The sequence below is a fragment of the Tripterygium wilfordii genome, chromosome 8 (genome assembly GCF_013401445.1).
Source record: "Tripterygium wilfordii isolate XIE 37 chromosome 8, ASM1340144v1, whole genome shotgun sequence".
Taxonomy (NCBI): Eukaryota; Viridiplantae; Streptophyta; class Magnoliopsida; order Celastrales; family Celastraceae; genus Tripterygium; species Tripterygium wilfordii.
In genome coordinates this window covers 1,555,174-1,570,525 of record NC_052239.1, presented here as the reverse complement: position 1 = coordinate 1,570,525, position 15,352 = coordinate 1,555,174, and the positions used below count along the sequence as shown (strand labels likewise).

Genomic DNA, 15,352 nt, shown 5'->3' with positions numbered 1-15,352 from the left:
AATTCCATGTGCACAAAGGTAGCATCTATAATTACATATCATATCATTTTTAACTCACGAGCTAATAAGACAGTAAATACTAAATACACATCCATATATATATATATATATATATATATATATATATATATCATTCCAAGATACTAACAGATCAACTGTTGCATATCTAGGCTATAGCACACATCCAGTCTCCACACAATAGTAGCATCTCAGTCAGAAGGAAAGGCAGAACCTAGGAACTCAACATCCTCCATGAAAATCTGCAGATTCTTCGACTTCATAAGGAAGTCCATTGCTTCTTCGTTAAAATCAAGCAGGAAGGCCAACTTGATCAACTCAGATAGTGCACTGATATGATCTTCTTTATCCCATAACAGTGCCTCGGATATGACATTAGAGAAATTTGTAGCATACTCAATGAGATTTTTCTGTCCATTGTTCTTCTCCATCTTCTGCATAAGAAGCATTGAACTCTCCCAATCCCACCGAATCATTCGCCTGGCTTTCACATTTACAACATCTCCTGAAGACAGTGATACACTATAGCTCACAGTAACCTGTTCCTCGCACTCCACTACTGAGAGATCGAGGAGGCACTGGACAGCTGCATGCCTCTCATCTGCTTCCATGTTCAAAGGAGGAGCCGCCAGAAAGCCAAGAATGACCTTGATCAGGCCTCTCTTGATCAAAGTATCAGCCGGATTCACCGGCTTCAGTATGATGTCATTCACTAATGATAATTCTTCCTTCTGTACAGCTTCAGAGAGTGTGCGAACCCCGATTTTCCTGTATACTTCAAACAATTTTGTCCGGGGCAAAGAAGGCAAACTTGGCTGAGGATACCAAACAAAAATTGGCTGAGGAGAGTTATCTTGGAAAAGATCTTTCAGCTGAAGATCATCTGCAATGAAAATGTCACGTTTGTCAACTAGTATGGCTCCATCCGAGCCTGAAATAGCAGGCAGCTTTGACAAACTATCAACAAGAGTTTCCTCTGTCTTGGCATTTCTGTGTTTCACAACACAACCCCAGAATGCACAACACTCAGCATGTGACAATTGTTGTCCCGAACTTTCCCAGTCCTTCCAGAGTTCGCAATAATCATCAACAGACGGATTTGATTTTACGTTGAATGTTTTGGCGAAGAAGAGCAGTAATTCTGGGCCATAATGTTTCTCCAGAACATTCAACTTCCCTTCAAAGAGACCATGCTTGTCATGTAGGACACATTCTCCAGGACTAACCCACTCCCCACTCTCAGTCCCATCTGGAACCCAAATTCTTCTGGCAGCGTCGGCATCAGGTTCCCATTTGCATCCTCTCAAGAAATTATATATTCGAACAATGGTTGAAAATTCAGAATGAATACCAAGGTGGCCGGCAAGCAATTGGCATCCTTCTTCCACTCCAACGGTAACTCCTATTGCACTGAGCTCCCTTCTGTAGGACACAATATCAGAACCATAGAAATCTACATCAATAAATGGTCCATCTGCCAACCTCAAATGTTTAGCCCACTCAGAATCAAACAATAAGCACTCTTTAGGCATCCTATATCCAGCATAGGTCTTTAACCATTTTTTAGAAACATTTTTCAGAAGAGCCTCCGGTAAGGACTTATTCTTTTCCTGTAAGAACATGCGAATGCATTCCAATAACGAGCACACGTTTACTCGAGTTATGAAGCAAGGATCCTGAGGAAACCTTAGACCATCAAACACAAACTCCAAACCATCCTTAACTTCAACAATCACTCGCATTTTCTCCAGCTCTTTCTTAAATTCATAGATTTCCTTACCGTAATATTTGCTATCAATAAAAGGAAGCCGAGCAATGGGAGAAATTGATCCCCAGCCAGAACAATATAGAATGCAATCCCCTGGAGTCCGAAAGCCAAACTGAGTTTTCAACCACTTTACATCACGGATGCAGTTCTTCAAATCTGACGGAAGTTTATGAGAAGTTTCATTTAATTGCCTGTAACACGACAGGAATGACAAAGCATTTTCTTTTGAAATGGAAGACGTCGATGCTTGCTGCCTGAAATAGCGGGCAAATGCCTTGGCTGCATCTTCAAATTCCACCACTGCGCCAATTTGTTTCAGCTCGACTTTGTACGATAAGATTTGGCTTCCATAAAACCGATAATCAATGACTGGAAAACCACTGAAAACCGCTAGAAGGGAACCCCATTCAGTATCTATCAAGAAACATTCATCCGGACGCTTGTATCCAAGATCAGTCTTCAAGCATTTTGTATCTTTAAGGGCTTGAATAACCTTCCCCGGTGAACTTGAATGCCGAATGCATTGGAGAATCAAAAGAGCAGCATCAGGACCCAGAGAAACTAAGAAAGGAGATGATTTCAAGCAGTCAACAAGAAGCTGGTAATTTTGGTTAAAGCCAACTATGACACCAAGCGACTGGAGCTCCACTGTGAAATCAATGATTTCCCCACCATAGTAATCTCGATCAATGAATGGGAGGCTGCTAATTTGTGATGCAGTTTCCCATTCCTTACAACGCAAAACAGAGCCAACTGGTGATCTGTCACCCTGAGATGTTCGCAGCCATCTTCCTTCTTTAATGCTTTTGATAAATTCATCTGGCGGAAGAGAATATCCTCTCAGAAGTCTGATAAATCTAAGTATGGAAAGCACATTGCTTCTAGTTAAGCTAGAAGAAGCTGCTAAGGACATAAGACGCTTCCCGATGAACTGGCATGCTTCTCCATACTCAAACTTAACCCCAATTGTTCTTAGTTCCTCTTTGTACCGATAAATTTCATCACCATAAAAACTCTCATCAAGCAATGGAATATCAACGAATACTGATCCATTCTGCAAAACACTCCCCAATGACACGGCAAGTTGGAATGACTCTGATGGAGGCTTGTAACCAGAAGAGCCATTCATTCGAATTTTCAGCCAGCTTCCTTCTTTTATGCAATTCAAGAACCTATTTGGAATGGAAGTCCCTCGATATCTCAGACTATGAATCCAATCCAACAGCAAGAATGCATTTTCTGTGGTAAGTGGTGAAGAAACAATGGGAATCACCGCATTCGGAGGAGATATGAGTGGAATATCAGAAGCTCCAACATAAGTTTCTAGGAACGGCATGAGCTGTCTTGACTTAGTGTGCTCGCCTGCAAAAGTGCTTCGAAATAAGTAATCTTCTCCTAACTCGATATAGTCTTCTGCTCTCCAAGGATTCAAGCCAATAAATTTCGCCCATTTGCTTCCATTAGCTGGGACAAGAACCCCATTCCTCTTTTTGGTCACAGACCCATAGTTATTTACAAGAGGCATAGTTCCACATAAATCAGTAACCTCTTGTGCTGAGAGGTAACCCTTACGGCGCGAGTGGTACAAAAAGTGAACATAGGCAACAACAATCTTTCGATCATTGTGGAGATGATCAGCTGCGACTTTGGCATAACTACACACACTGACAACAGCAACCTTCACCTGGTTAACAAGCCAATCCAACACTTCCTCATTACCACGCTTTAAGAGAGCTTCCTGGAAGCTATTAGGCATGAAGAAACGGTTGGCCCCACAAGAAAATTCCCTGTTTGAATCGATCAGCCAGGTTGCATGACAATACCGTTGTGACAGGCACAACATTCTCCCGTTGTTCCACTGTGCAGATTGAATGTTTTCACTAATGCTGCACAATGATACGTTCCCATCAAGACCCACATACTTCAAAAGGGGGATATTCTTGATGCCAGAGCAGGAAAATTCAGACCAATTATCAGCAAGAAAATGGAGCAACTCAAGATATATATCCTCTGACACACCCAGTATAAGATTAGAACTCTGTATGCACTTTGCATACCATTCCTTGTCGACTGGCTTCACACCCAAGAAACTGAGCACTTCATCATATTCTGCCTTATCGAACGATGAACTAAGTATAAAGCATCCATGTGATGAGAGATTATCCAGGCCTACTCCTTGCTTCCGTGCCTTCCCCAAAATATTCCAGAAAACGGGCTTTAGTCTACCCAATTCAGTAGGTTTATGGAAGAATTTCTGTCTTGTGTACGATTCGCTTGGAACAATACTTTCTTCAACAAGCCTTGCCCTGATTGACTCCCTCACGGCATTCAACTTCGAATAGGATGAGCTTTTTACAGGCAAGAACTCAAACATTCTAGGCAAACTGGATATTGGAGCATCTTCCGTCATTTTCACCAGTGATGTGAATGCGTTGATAAAAGCAGAGGAAACACACTCAAGAATTCCTTGGTTCCATTTGTCATCCAAGAGTATTGTCTCCCTTGATGACGCCAAAAGAAAATCAGCTTGGATTATAAAAGGGAAGTTCGTAACCATCTCTGTTGGGAGAAATGCATAGACTCCTGCAGAGCTCAGTCCCCTATTGAGACGCTCTTGATTAGGGAAAGCCAATGTGATCGCCCACTCCTCCACGTCCATTCTCCTTTCCACTTTGAGTCCTTCCTCGACAGGAAATTTCTGCTTCCACATATAGTAGCTACATTCTTTTTCCAAGTTGTCACCATTTTCCTCTGCAGATAGATGGATGGTGTAGGATTCTGCACCAATGCTCTTCCTCTTCACAAAGTCAGTTTCACTTGTAATTGCAATTTCACATACAGTGTTCAGCCTCGGATCTTCATTATCTTCCCTGACAAAAAGGCGCTTGATTTTGGAAAGGAACAACAGAACTTCAGGGTGAACCGTTGATAGCTGCTCCTTCACGGGTTTGACCTTGTCAGACTTCAAAGGCAGAATCAATGTTGTGGTTGGAAAGGCAGCACCTGAACCATACACTTTTTTTATGTCAGAAAGAGATGGATTCTCCTCAACCCATTCTGGAACTATGTACCCTAGACCACAGTGCTGGCAAGGATTCTCAGAGAACCGAATTTGATAGCCATTACTGAAAATGTAAGGCTGAGCAGTGATAAGAAAGACACTTTTAAAACCAATTCCTGCAGAAAAACAAAAGTTAAGGTATACTCAGAAAGAAGAAGTCGCATTCTATCCATGGTCAAAATAATGAAAACAAAAACAAAAAGGACGAAGCAAAAGAACAACAACAACAAAAGAAAGAAAGAAAGAAGCATCAACAAGAAATTACACAAGTCCCATCAAATGGGCATCATATCATCCATTGATACTTGATATCAAAATGCGCTGTGTAACCAACTCATATCAAGGGCATTGCTTAGTTATTTCCATTTATCTTTCAAGATGACCAGACGATTAACTTCTTTAAGAACTTAAATCTGCTTTTGAATGGATTATTTATAACCATAGCCACTACACTTTATTACAAACTCATAGCCTCTTCTTATAGGATAGAAATACAAACTCAAAATTTAAAAATACACAGGGTTACATTAAGTTAAAATGTTATTGTTGAGAAGAGATTCATAACACCAGCAGAAGAATTAGAGTGCGATGAGTACCTTTCTCGCCAATATAACCACGTTTTCTGTTGCCTTTCTTTGTGGACCTTCCGACACTGCAGATGGATTCAATATTTTTAGATGAAAAACCCCTCTCATTATTGAATATTAGCAACGTAGCAGGAGCCCCTGTCCCCGTTATGTCACGAGATGTCAATACAAACTCAAGTGAAGGATCCACACCCTCCAAGTACTCATTGTCTTCTGCATTCTGTTAAATGAAATTCACCTTTCATCAACTGATGACAAAATCAAATGTTCCCAACAAAAGAAACTAAAAGCATAAAACCAAAGGACAACAAATTGTTCATTAACAATTTAACATATCCTTGAAATTGATTAACAACAAATATGTACAACATCAGTTGAACTTGAAAAGCTTCCCTCTTATAGATGAAGCTTCTGTGTTTAGACGTACACTACCAAAGCATCAATTCAAATTTCTCATATGCGAAATATAATATCATCAGACATCGCTTGAAAACCAAAAGCTTAACCTAGGACTCTGAATCATTCAAGTATGTTAAGTTATTAACATGTCAACATCTTTATACATAAAGAAAGCAGAAACCAAATCACATCTTTTCTTGATTATAGAATTTTGTTCTTAAATAAGATTGTGCAACTATGAACAATAAACAAGGATGTTATCCCACATCGGAAAAGATGTGTGGTTTACAACAAGTCCACCCTTTACAATCAATTAGGCTTTGGGCTGAGGGATAATCTGATGTATCCAAAATAGACAATATAGTTGGATGCATGTAAGGTTGTCAAAATCGATTCGAATCGTTTTAATTACCTAAGATCGTAAAATCATACGATCTTACGATCAAAATCGGGATTTTGACAACCATGGATGTATGGGGTATGGATTTTTAACATAGTATCGGAGCAATTCGAAAAATTGGACATGACCTTTACTCTACTTGTTGGATCTGACATAACCAAGCCCACAAATGTGGTACTCCACTTGTTTATGCCCACAAGTGCAGGTGGTATTATCCGGTGTGGATTTCTAACATAGTATCATAGCAATTCGATTCAGTTAAACATGACATTTACTTCACTTGTTGGGTCCGACATAACCAAACCCACAAGTGCGAAAGAGTATTATCCCACATCGGAAAAGACGTGTATAGTTGGTTTTGTATGGAGGGTGTGTTCCCTAGGTGTTTCATACACAAATTAAACGTCGAGCAATTGCAACATAACAATGCCACCATCAAAGACCAAAGCCAACAGCAATCATTCACTCGTAAAGAATCAGACCCACAATCACACATAATATACATGGATGAATACCTGTATCAGTTCCATCAAGAAATGGACATCCTTAGCGTAGAGTTCAGCAGAGAGGTGCTTCGTTGCTTGGTGAAGATCTTCCATTACTGGATTAGGTTCTCCACCGATTGAAAATTTTGTTTTTCTGATTTGCTCAACGTGCTCCCTGGGCGTCGCCATTACAGCCTAAACCGATCACACAAACCAGCGCCTTGGAGGAAGAGAGACAGAAGAAGAGAATGAAAAAGAACGAAACGTTCGCTCGTAGTAAAAGCAGAGTGAGTAGTGAAGTGGAATTTAAAAAGACGAGAGTCGAGACTACTTCCTTGCTAAGTTGTCGAAAAGGCGTCAATGAACCTTTATAGGTCGTCGTTTTGTTTTTCCCCCCCTTCAATGGTTTAGTTGTACGAGTGATTTTGACGTTAATAGGATCTCAGCAATTGCTATTTCACTTTTCTCAGCGATTGAAGTGTAAACACAGCCACGTCTGTTATAATAAGGATCATAACAGTTGCTATCACACTTATCTTAACCATTGAATTGTGAATACAAGATTTCATGTGCATTATATGAGACATGTAGAGCATACGAATGCACTTAAATTATATACATCAAGCTCAATAACTGGGATAAATGAGATATCAATTGCTAAAATCGTTATCATTTTCGATTCGAAAATTTGTATATGGCCATGTCAATAAGCCTTCGCATCTTGGGGAATTGGGAGTTTGAAATTACCAAATTCATTCAATGAAATTGCATGGGATTCTTGGCTCATTTTTGTTAATTACATGAAGTGTTTTTATGTTTCGTTCAACCCTCATCATATAAAAATGTGGAGCATACAAATGCACTTAGATTATATACATCAAACTCAATAACAGAGAAAAATGATAGTGGAGCATACAAATGTACTTGGATTATATACATTAAACTCAATAACAGAGAAAAATGAGATATCAATTGTTGGAATCGTTATCATTTTTTATTCGAAAATGTGTATATGGCCGTATCAATAAGCCTTCGCATCTTGGGAAATTGGGAGTTTGAAATCATCAAATTCATTCAATGAAATTGCATGGGATTCTTGGCTCATTTTTGTTAATTACATGTGTGTTTTAAGTTTCATTAACCCTCACAATGTAAAATCTTAAGTTCATATGCAATCGTGGCTTTAATGGCCAAATACTGTTCAATCATTGTTGTAAATTCACACACCCATACACATCAACAATATTGTCCATTTTAGATTGTCTACATCAACATCATTGTTGTAAATTCACACCCTCATACACATCAACATTGCCCGCTTTGAGTTATCCGATTCATGTGAATACATCGGACTCATATGACTTTGTTTCTCCTTAGATCAAAGTAAGTGGGTTAGACTCAACTCACTCAAGCCTAGGAAAATATTTTATTAATGGTTAGTGAGTAGGTTTGTCCTTATAAATAAGACATTAGTTCCACATCTTACGGATGTAGATGTTGGACAACGGTCATCGTCAGTGCAAACTTGTCTTTTCCACACATGGGAATTTTATTAAAGCACATATGAACTTATGAAAGGGAGAAACATAATAAAGAAGAAGGAGAAATTGCCAAAAAGGAGTAAAGATTAACATTAACATAATAAAGAAAGCAAAGTGTAAATAATTGTCGGATGCCTTATAAAAACAATAATTGTACGGAAAAGATTTTTTTCCCTACCTTCCTTGTTAAGATTTCCCACACATGGGCATAATTGCTTGGGCTTTGTAAACCAAGCAAGGAAGGGCCTTACTGCTCAGCCCATTGGGCCTGGTCAACCTTGCAATCACTAACCAGCCTGCTTGTTTGAAGTCTAGCGCCTGGGCCAATTGATTTAGGCCTAGGCCCATAATCCCGTAACAGAACGCGAGAGCATGACATGCAACAAACTTTCAAAATCCTTGTCAGGCCCCTATTTTACACCCAGCCATCACAAATGCCCATCATTTTGTAATCACAAGCATCAAATCATTCACCAACTTATTTTTTTAATAATCGAGAATTTCACAATCCAACTGTCTCTGATGTCGGGTATGGATAAAGATAAAATATTTCCTCCACTCTAAGATACAATAACACCACTTACAGTGAAAGGAGATGTAACTCACCACTACATGGAATCCACCCAAGAGATACAGAGTAAGAGAAGGAGGTTTGCTTCACTCAAGTTTTTTTGCAACTCAAAATCTGAACTGTCCTTTTATTCAATATTAGAAGAATTTATAGACTACTTAGAACAACCCTCCAAGCATATGAACTTTCTACTGATATTATTTCCATATTAAAACTGAGTGCCCATATTTATTTTTTCCCAATTTTCGTCAGCTACCAAATTCTGAAATTGCAGCTTTTTCCAAACCTCATTTACTTGTTCTTGAATGTTCATGGGAATCTTGCGGACAGTCTCTAAAGCGGCAAAGCCTGTCTTTGGCCAATGCAAGAAAATTACACAAGCATGAGAGTTGAACATGCGACTTCCCGCATTTGCACACAACCTCAACATTCCAACCAAAACTTATTTGTTAACATTCACCAACTTATCCATTTGGGTAGACACAATGACAATTGAACTAATAATAATAAAACTTGGGAAAACCGTACAGGAAAATTGCATTGCATTTGCAGATTATACACAAAGGTGAACGTGTTTTTGTTCAGAGGATAATATGAATATACTTATAATAATAAATGAGAATTACAAGGATGAACAAAAATGCATTTATGAACTAAGATCTATCTAAAAAAAGAATTGCAAACTCATACTACTATGCTTTCGCCCTGATTCTGGCTGCCAAAATTTGCAGACTTGCCCTTGAATATCAAACTCATTGATAGCCCGATCGAGGATGGATTAAATGTGCGAATAAACTTACCAGACGGAGCCAGATGGGGTTCTTTATTGCTTTTCCTCCTACCGGATGGGCCTCCAACAGATGCTGCACTTTTAGCAGAATCAGATGGGTTAGAATCGAAAATTGACGATCCAAAAGAAGTATCAGGTGCTTCAAATGATACAGGGCCTTTATGTGATGGTTCAATCCGGTGTCCTACTGCTCCATCCTGATGAGGTGGTGGAAACTTCTCACTTTTGCTTTTCGCATTTACCTGTGACATGACCCTCAACCTCTGAAAAGAAAAATGAAACAAACAAACACCTTACAGGCCAGAAAAAATTGTACATTGACAAAACGAGGCAATAGGTAACAATGCAACTTATCTTTCGTAACATTCATGCACGGGAAAGCACGTATGAACCTCAATTACTGACTAAAATCTTCACCTAGAAGGTCATTTGGCCTCAGGATAGCAACAATCTATTGACCACACTTTTAGAGTAAAATAGCCCAGGATGGTTATTACAAACAATACCGTCGCATGATTTTAAGACTGATGGATCCGCACTAATGTCAGTTAATATAAATGATATGAAGACATCAAATCCACAGAAGTGGAGGTGACACTAAGTTCATGCATCCACATATGCAGTAAAGACCACGTTTCAAGTTATGTTTGATGACATCTATCCTCAGAGATTAACAACTCCTGCACACAGACTCCCGGAGTGGGTGGCTCAGGATAGACAAAATGTGCGAAAACCTTACCCCAACATAATATGTTGATAGGCTGTTTCTAGGCATTGAAGTTGTGAGTCGTGACCTCTAGGTTTTACCACTGCAGCTCGACCACTAGGTCATATCTATCCTCTAGCATAGCAAGCAAATAAATAACCAGAGCATAATAACTCTAACATACATCTAGGTTCGCTGGAATCTCTGCGTTCGCTTCTGGGGCTGGGATTGCACGACCACCCCTGTCACGAACTCTAACTCGTCTCGCACCATCAACTGCATTAGCCTTTCCACTTAGACCCTTTTGCCTACATACAAAACAAGATATTGTTAACACATAACAACAATCTTCCCCCTCAAAACAGTGAAACACACACACAAATACACACAAGGGGGAGAGAGAGGAGTAAAGATGAATTCCAGAAAAACCTTCTCGCGTCTTCATCTCTCAACCTTACATCTATTTCTTTGCTGGGAGGATACTTGGGTAAACTTGATGGCTCACACGCAAATGGTTCAGTGGCAAAGAACTGTACACAAAAAAAAAGTCCTAACATAATTACAATCCACAAGTCTAAGACCCATAAACAAATCCAAATGAATGGTACCAAACATAATGTTGTTCAGCTGTAATTAACTATATGAAAATAATATGCAGTGGCCATTAGCTGCTTAAATAGCCACATGTATTTTAGACTCACATGTTCTCATCTAAAGTTTGTGTGTACCAACATATTCTGTTGCTCAGAAACAGTTAAATTAAGTTTATACGACTCACTTTGCTATTTAGAGCTGCTGTGGCAGTCCCTCGCGCATCAGGGTCCATCGAAAGAAGAGTTTCAATTAAAGGTAAAGAAGTAGGTGGGAAATCTTTGAAGGTTTCTGCAATGCAGCGCTTGTATGGCTGCTGTGGCTTAAAAAGTGTTGCATTTGGCAATTTGGATTTCTTCCAATATTCCTCGGATGGTGAGCCACATAACTTAAAAATCTTGTGCAATTGTTCAACCTATGTACGAAAAAGGACCAGAACGTGAGTAAGATGTCAACCCACCAACTATAAATTAAATAACAAAAGAAAAAAAACTCATCAACAGAAATAAATAAATAAAATTGTATTGCCAAAATACTTAGGAATTGCTAATAAAGAATATTAGCATAATAAATTATCAAGCCATGATGAATTGTCATTGCATGTAGTGGATCATGATGACCAGACAACTTACTCAATAATTAATTTTTGATTTTCCTACTATCTTTCGCTTATGATATTATATACCGCATTGCGTTAGAGGCGTTTTGTAATAAACTTACACTCACCCACTGTTGTATGCAAACAAAACCAAACCGAGCCAGGAGAAACTTTCTGCCCTGTCTATGCATTTACTGCCATGTTGCATATCAAAGTGAGCAAAGACGATGTTCACAATCTAAAGATCGACCTAGTTGGTTTACTGATGTAAAGTCGCACAGAAAACCAATCACAAAGACTGACATTTTATTCAACAGGCACATGAATATTTTCAGTATGAAATTGAAGAGATTCCAAATTGATTTGTCAAGATTCTAGCACTTATACATTTCAATAAAGAAAGTTACAGATCTTAACAAAAACTGCAAGAACTAGTAGCCATTTTCTTTGGATAGGAACGATTGTTGAAACCAGAAAACGAGCAGCCAAACAAATTTCAAGGAAAATAAAAAATAAGCGAAAAATAGTAAAAGAAAGACCTCTGTTCTTCCAGGCATTATTGGCTTCCCACCAAGTAACTCAGCCAGAATGCAGCCAGCACTCCAAAGGTCAACGTCGACACCATAACAAGTAGCCCCAAGAAGAAGTTCAGGGGGGCGGTACCAGAGGGTAACAACTCGGCTGGTCATTGGTTGCCTTCGGTCAGGATCAAAAAAAGTAGCCAGGCCAAAATCAGCAATCTTTAGAATACCTTCATTGTCAATAAGTAAATTGGAACCCTTGATATCACGGTGCAAGACACCTCTGTTGTGGCAATGCTCAAGCCCAGACAGCAACTGTTTCATATAGCATTTGACCTGCCACGGGAATAAGCTGAGAAACACATCACCCTTTGAAATGCCACACGCAACTTCAACCATGTCAAAGTCAAGAGCACATACATCAGACACTTTTTATAGTTGTAATATAGCATACAGAGGTTTAAGTAGAAAATATCACAATTATTACATCATGAATCGTGATAATTAGAAAAAAATGACATCATGATGTATTTTCTTTACCACATCAAGAGAACTTCATAACACAGATGGAAAACACAGATGGAAAATGAGGACAATTCTGAAAACCATCATATGTTTTTCTATTACTAATAAAACTTTCACTTATATCTACAATCAACATCAAACCAATATGTGCTCAAAACCAATGTTTCCAATGATTTGGTTTCGGTTCAACTGCTGAAAGAGATGGTGGATAAGGAATGTAAGCTAGCACTGGCTTATGTTCACTATCAATGAAATGACTCAACCCAAGTAAGCCAAACATTTGAAAATCCAAACTCAAGTGCAGATTTTCTCATCCACATTCCTGAGTACCTACTTATACACTTGGTATTTATCAAAGAGAGCACAAAAAGGCAGGTTTCTCATTCTTGAGTATTAGAAACTGAAAATCTCCGTCTCAATTATTTTGCAAAAACAAAAGAAGAAAAAAAGAAAGAGCAATTCCATGATTTATCTTCAATCCCATTTCTAAACTAAAACAAATGAAAGTAAAAAGGGAAGAAGGAAAATAATTCTACACCCAGTTCTTCACTTCTTTGTTGATGTGAAAAACAAAATTTCGTTGAATTTGCTTTCAAACTTGACATCAAATAAGTTTCACGTATCATCAAGCCACAGAAAAACATAAAATTGGATTGCAGACCAGTTGGTATGGGACCCAATGACCATGAAAGGTCATAGCAACTATCAAAGCTTCCAAAAACCAAAAGATAAAGCAAAACAAGCTAAAATAAGCCAAAAGGCCCAAAAGGCTGGCTAAGGAGGGCAAATGCAAAATGTGCAGAAAATCTAAAAGCATAAAACAACCTCCAAAAGTGAATACAGATCCAACCCACTTCCAATGTAAAAACCAAAAATACACTCCATAATTCAAGAAATTCTACAGTCAAAAAGCAAACGCAATTTGTATACACATAATTAGTTGTACCTCCGGCTCAGTGAACTTGATCCCTTGACGAGCAGCAAGGCCAGTAAGATCATGCTCCATGTACTCCAAAACCAAGTAAAGACTACAAGACATTCTTGAAGTAACCAGACCCTCGAGCTTAATCACATTGGGATGATTGAGCCTGCTCAGAACCAGAATCTCTCTGGCCATGAACTTCACGCTCTCTGGCTCCAAATTGTCAAATCTAACCTTCTTCAATGCAACTATTTTCCCTGTTATCAAATCTCTAGCTTTGTACACATTGCTATAGGTCCCTTGCCCAATCTAAAAGAAGATAACATTATCCAAAGTCAGATATAGCCATAAATAAAAAAAATATATAAAAAAAAAACCTCAAGTAGATCCTGAATTAGTTCTCTTTTCCATGACCTTATCGAGTTTCTCAAAGGTGTTGGCTCGCCGGGGTGTCCAATTACTAATCGCATCTCCGGCGAAGGCGACGAGCCACGATGGCCAGCCTTGCTGGGTTCCCAGGCAGTATTCCGGCCTATGCTTACGGAACTCCGGTGCCGAAACACTCGCCGAAGACTCGGTCCTCTTCCTAGTCTTTTGCCTCTGCCTCCTAGTCTCCTCCTTCGCAACGGTGATGGATGACTCACCGAGACTTCGGCTACGAGGAGGGCTTGGACGACCTTCATCCGACGGCTTTCCGAAGACGCAGCCCATTTATTAGTTATTACCCTAACAAGCCCCTCGAACACATCAGTGCCGAGGAATCAGTATTGTACGGAGACGGAAAGCCACCAATGAAGCTGTAAACAGCTCCCGGTCTTAGCAGCTTTTTCGAAAACGACGTAGATTAGAGGAAACAACAGAAGAACGATATCATCAATGGATGACGATTCATCCACAACGGCATATAAAGGAGCCAAAAAGTGGTAGTTGAGACCAGAATTTCTAGAGAGAAGCCCGCGAAGGAGGCAAGGTAGCTTAGTGTTCCTATATCGTCAAAGAGACTCCTTAAGAAATGTGGATTTGGTCATTACGGAATCACCTCTGTGAGTTATAAAACTGTTGGGTTGGAACGTAAAAATTGATTGGTGTATCATTTTTAAAATTATGGTGCGATATCGTGAGGTGCGTTTGGTGTGGCGTATCTAAATTACGATTATATTAGATGACTAATAATATTAATATAAAATCACTTAATCTTTACATTGTACATTAATCTAAAATAAAATAATTGACTTAATTTAATTACGTAGGACAATTCAACATATATTATAATCGTTTGGGAGTGCTGTGAGGTGAGGTGTGGTGAGAAGCTGTGAGGTAAAAAGTTATGGTGTTGTGTTGTGAGGTGAGTTTGAATTCAAAAACTATTTGACGTGTCACAAAAAATTGTAGTATTGTGAGGTGTGGTGCACATAAACATAGTTGAAACACACTGTCAAACAATATTAATATCATTTGAGTGATTCGTGATGCTCAAAACAACCATGTTTAACGATTTGACTCAGGTGGACATGAGAAGAGACCTTTTGAGCAGAATCTGGTGAAGTTTGGAGACTTTTTAGTTATGTTGCATAATCACAAGAAGAATTAAAGAGGTTGGTAATTAGTTAAGTGGAGACCCAAGAATTTAGCAAAAGAGTAAAATGTAATAAATTCAATTGGATGTCCTAGAGCTCCTTCAATTGATGAAGTCATGTGGTTTGAGTAATTAATTGCGTGATATCTTTGTTACCTACCACGCCGAGCCAATTGAAAGCTCCTGCTTCGCATTTAATATGATCTCCAGAGTTTCCAGTTAAAGCCTAAAACTGAGTCCGTTCACATACCACTGATGTATGGGTTATGGATCCGAAAGATGGAGTCACTTGA

At 39.0% G+C, this 15,352-nt stretch overlaps 2 protein-coding genes across 2 annotated transcripts; both read right to left on the bottom strand.

Annotated features, from left to right (window-relative positions):
* Nucleotides 1-104: 104 nt before the first annotated feature.
* LOC120003946 lies at nt 105-7,100 on the bottom strand. Its single transcript, XM_038853110.1, has 3 exons — nt 6,749-7,100; nt 5,444-5,654; nt 105-4,963 (listed from the first exon to the last, which is right to left on the bottom strand). Exons 1-3 carry the CDS (start codon nt 6,905-6,907, stop codon nt 210-212), a joined length of 5,124 nt encoding a protein of 1,707 aa, XP_038709038.1. The 5' UTR covers nt 6,908-7,100; the 3' UTR covers nt 105-209.
* Nucleotides 7,101-9,343: 2,243 nt separating this feature from the next.
* LOC120003947 (probable serine/threonine-protein kinase At1g54610) lies at nt 9,344-14,478 on the bottom strand. Its single transcript, XM_038853111.1, has 7 exons — nt 13,898-14,478; nt 13,508-13,792; nt 12,055-12,372; nt 11,105-11,332; nt 10,756-10,856; nt 10,511-10,634; nt 9,344-9,883 (listed from the first exon to the last, which is right to left on the bottom strand). The coding sequence occupies exons 1-7, from the start codon at nt 14,192-14,194 to the stop codon at nt 9,515-9,517; spliced, it is 1,722 nt and encodes a 573-aa protein (XP_038709039.1). The 5' UTR covers nt 14,195-14,478; the 3' UTR covers nt 9,344-9,514.
* Between the last annotated feature and the right edge of the window lie 874 nt (nt 14,479-15,352).

Coding starts and splice junctions, on each gene's coding strand:
- LOC120003946 (XM_038853110.1), bottom strand. CDS start 6,907: ATGGCGACGCCCAGGGAGCACGTTGAGCAAATCAGAAAAACAAAATTT. Junction 5,655..6,748: donor TCTTGATGGAACTGATACAG/GTATTCATCCAT, acceptor TTCATTTAACAG/AATGCAGAAGACAATGAGTA. Junction 4,964..5,443: donor TGGTTATATTGGCGAGAAAG/GTACTCATCGCA, acceptor GTTTTTCTGCAG/GAATTGGTTTTAAAAGTGTC.
- LOC120003947 (XM_038853111.1), bottom strand. CDS start 14,194: ATGGGCTGCGTCTTCGGAAAGCCGTCGGATGAAGGTCGTCCAAGCCCT. Junction 10,857..11,104: donor CAGCAGCTCTAAATAGCAAA/GTGAGTCGTATA, acceptor TTTTGTGTACAG/TTCTTTGCCACTGAACCATT. Junction 9,884..10,510: donor AGATTCCAGCGAACCTAGAT/GTATGTTAGAGT, acceptor TTTTCTTTTCAG/AGGTTGAGGGTCATGTCACA.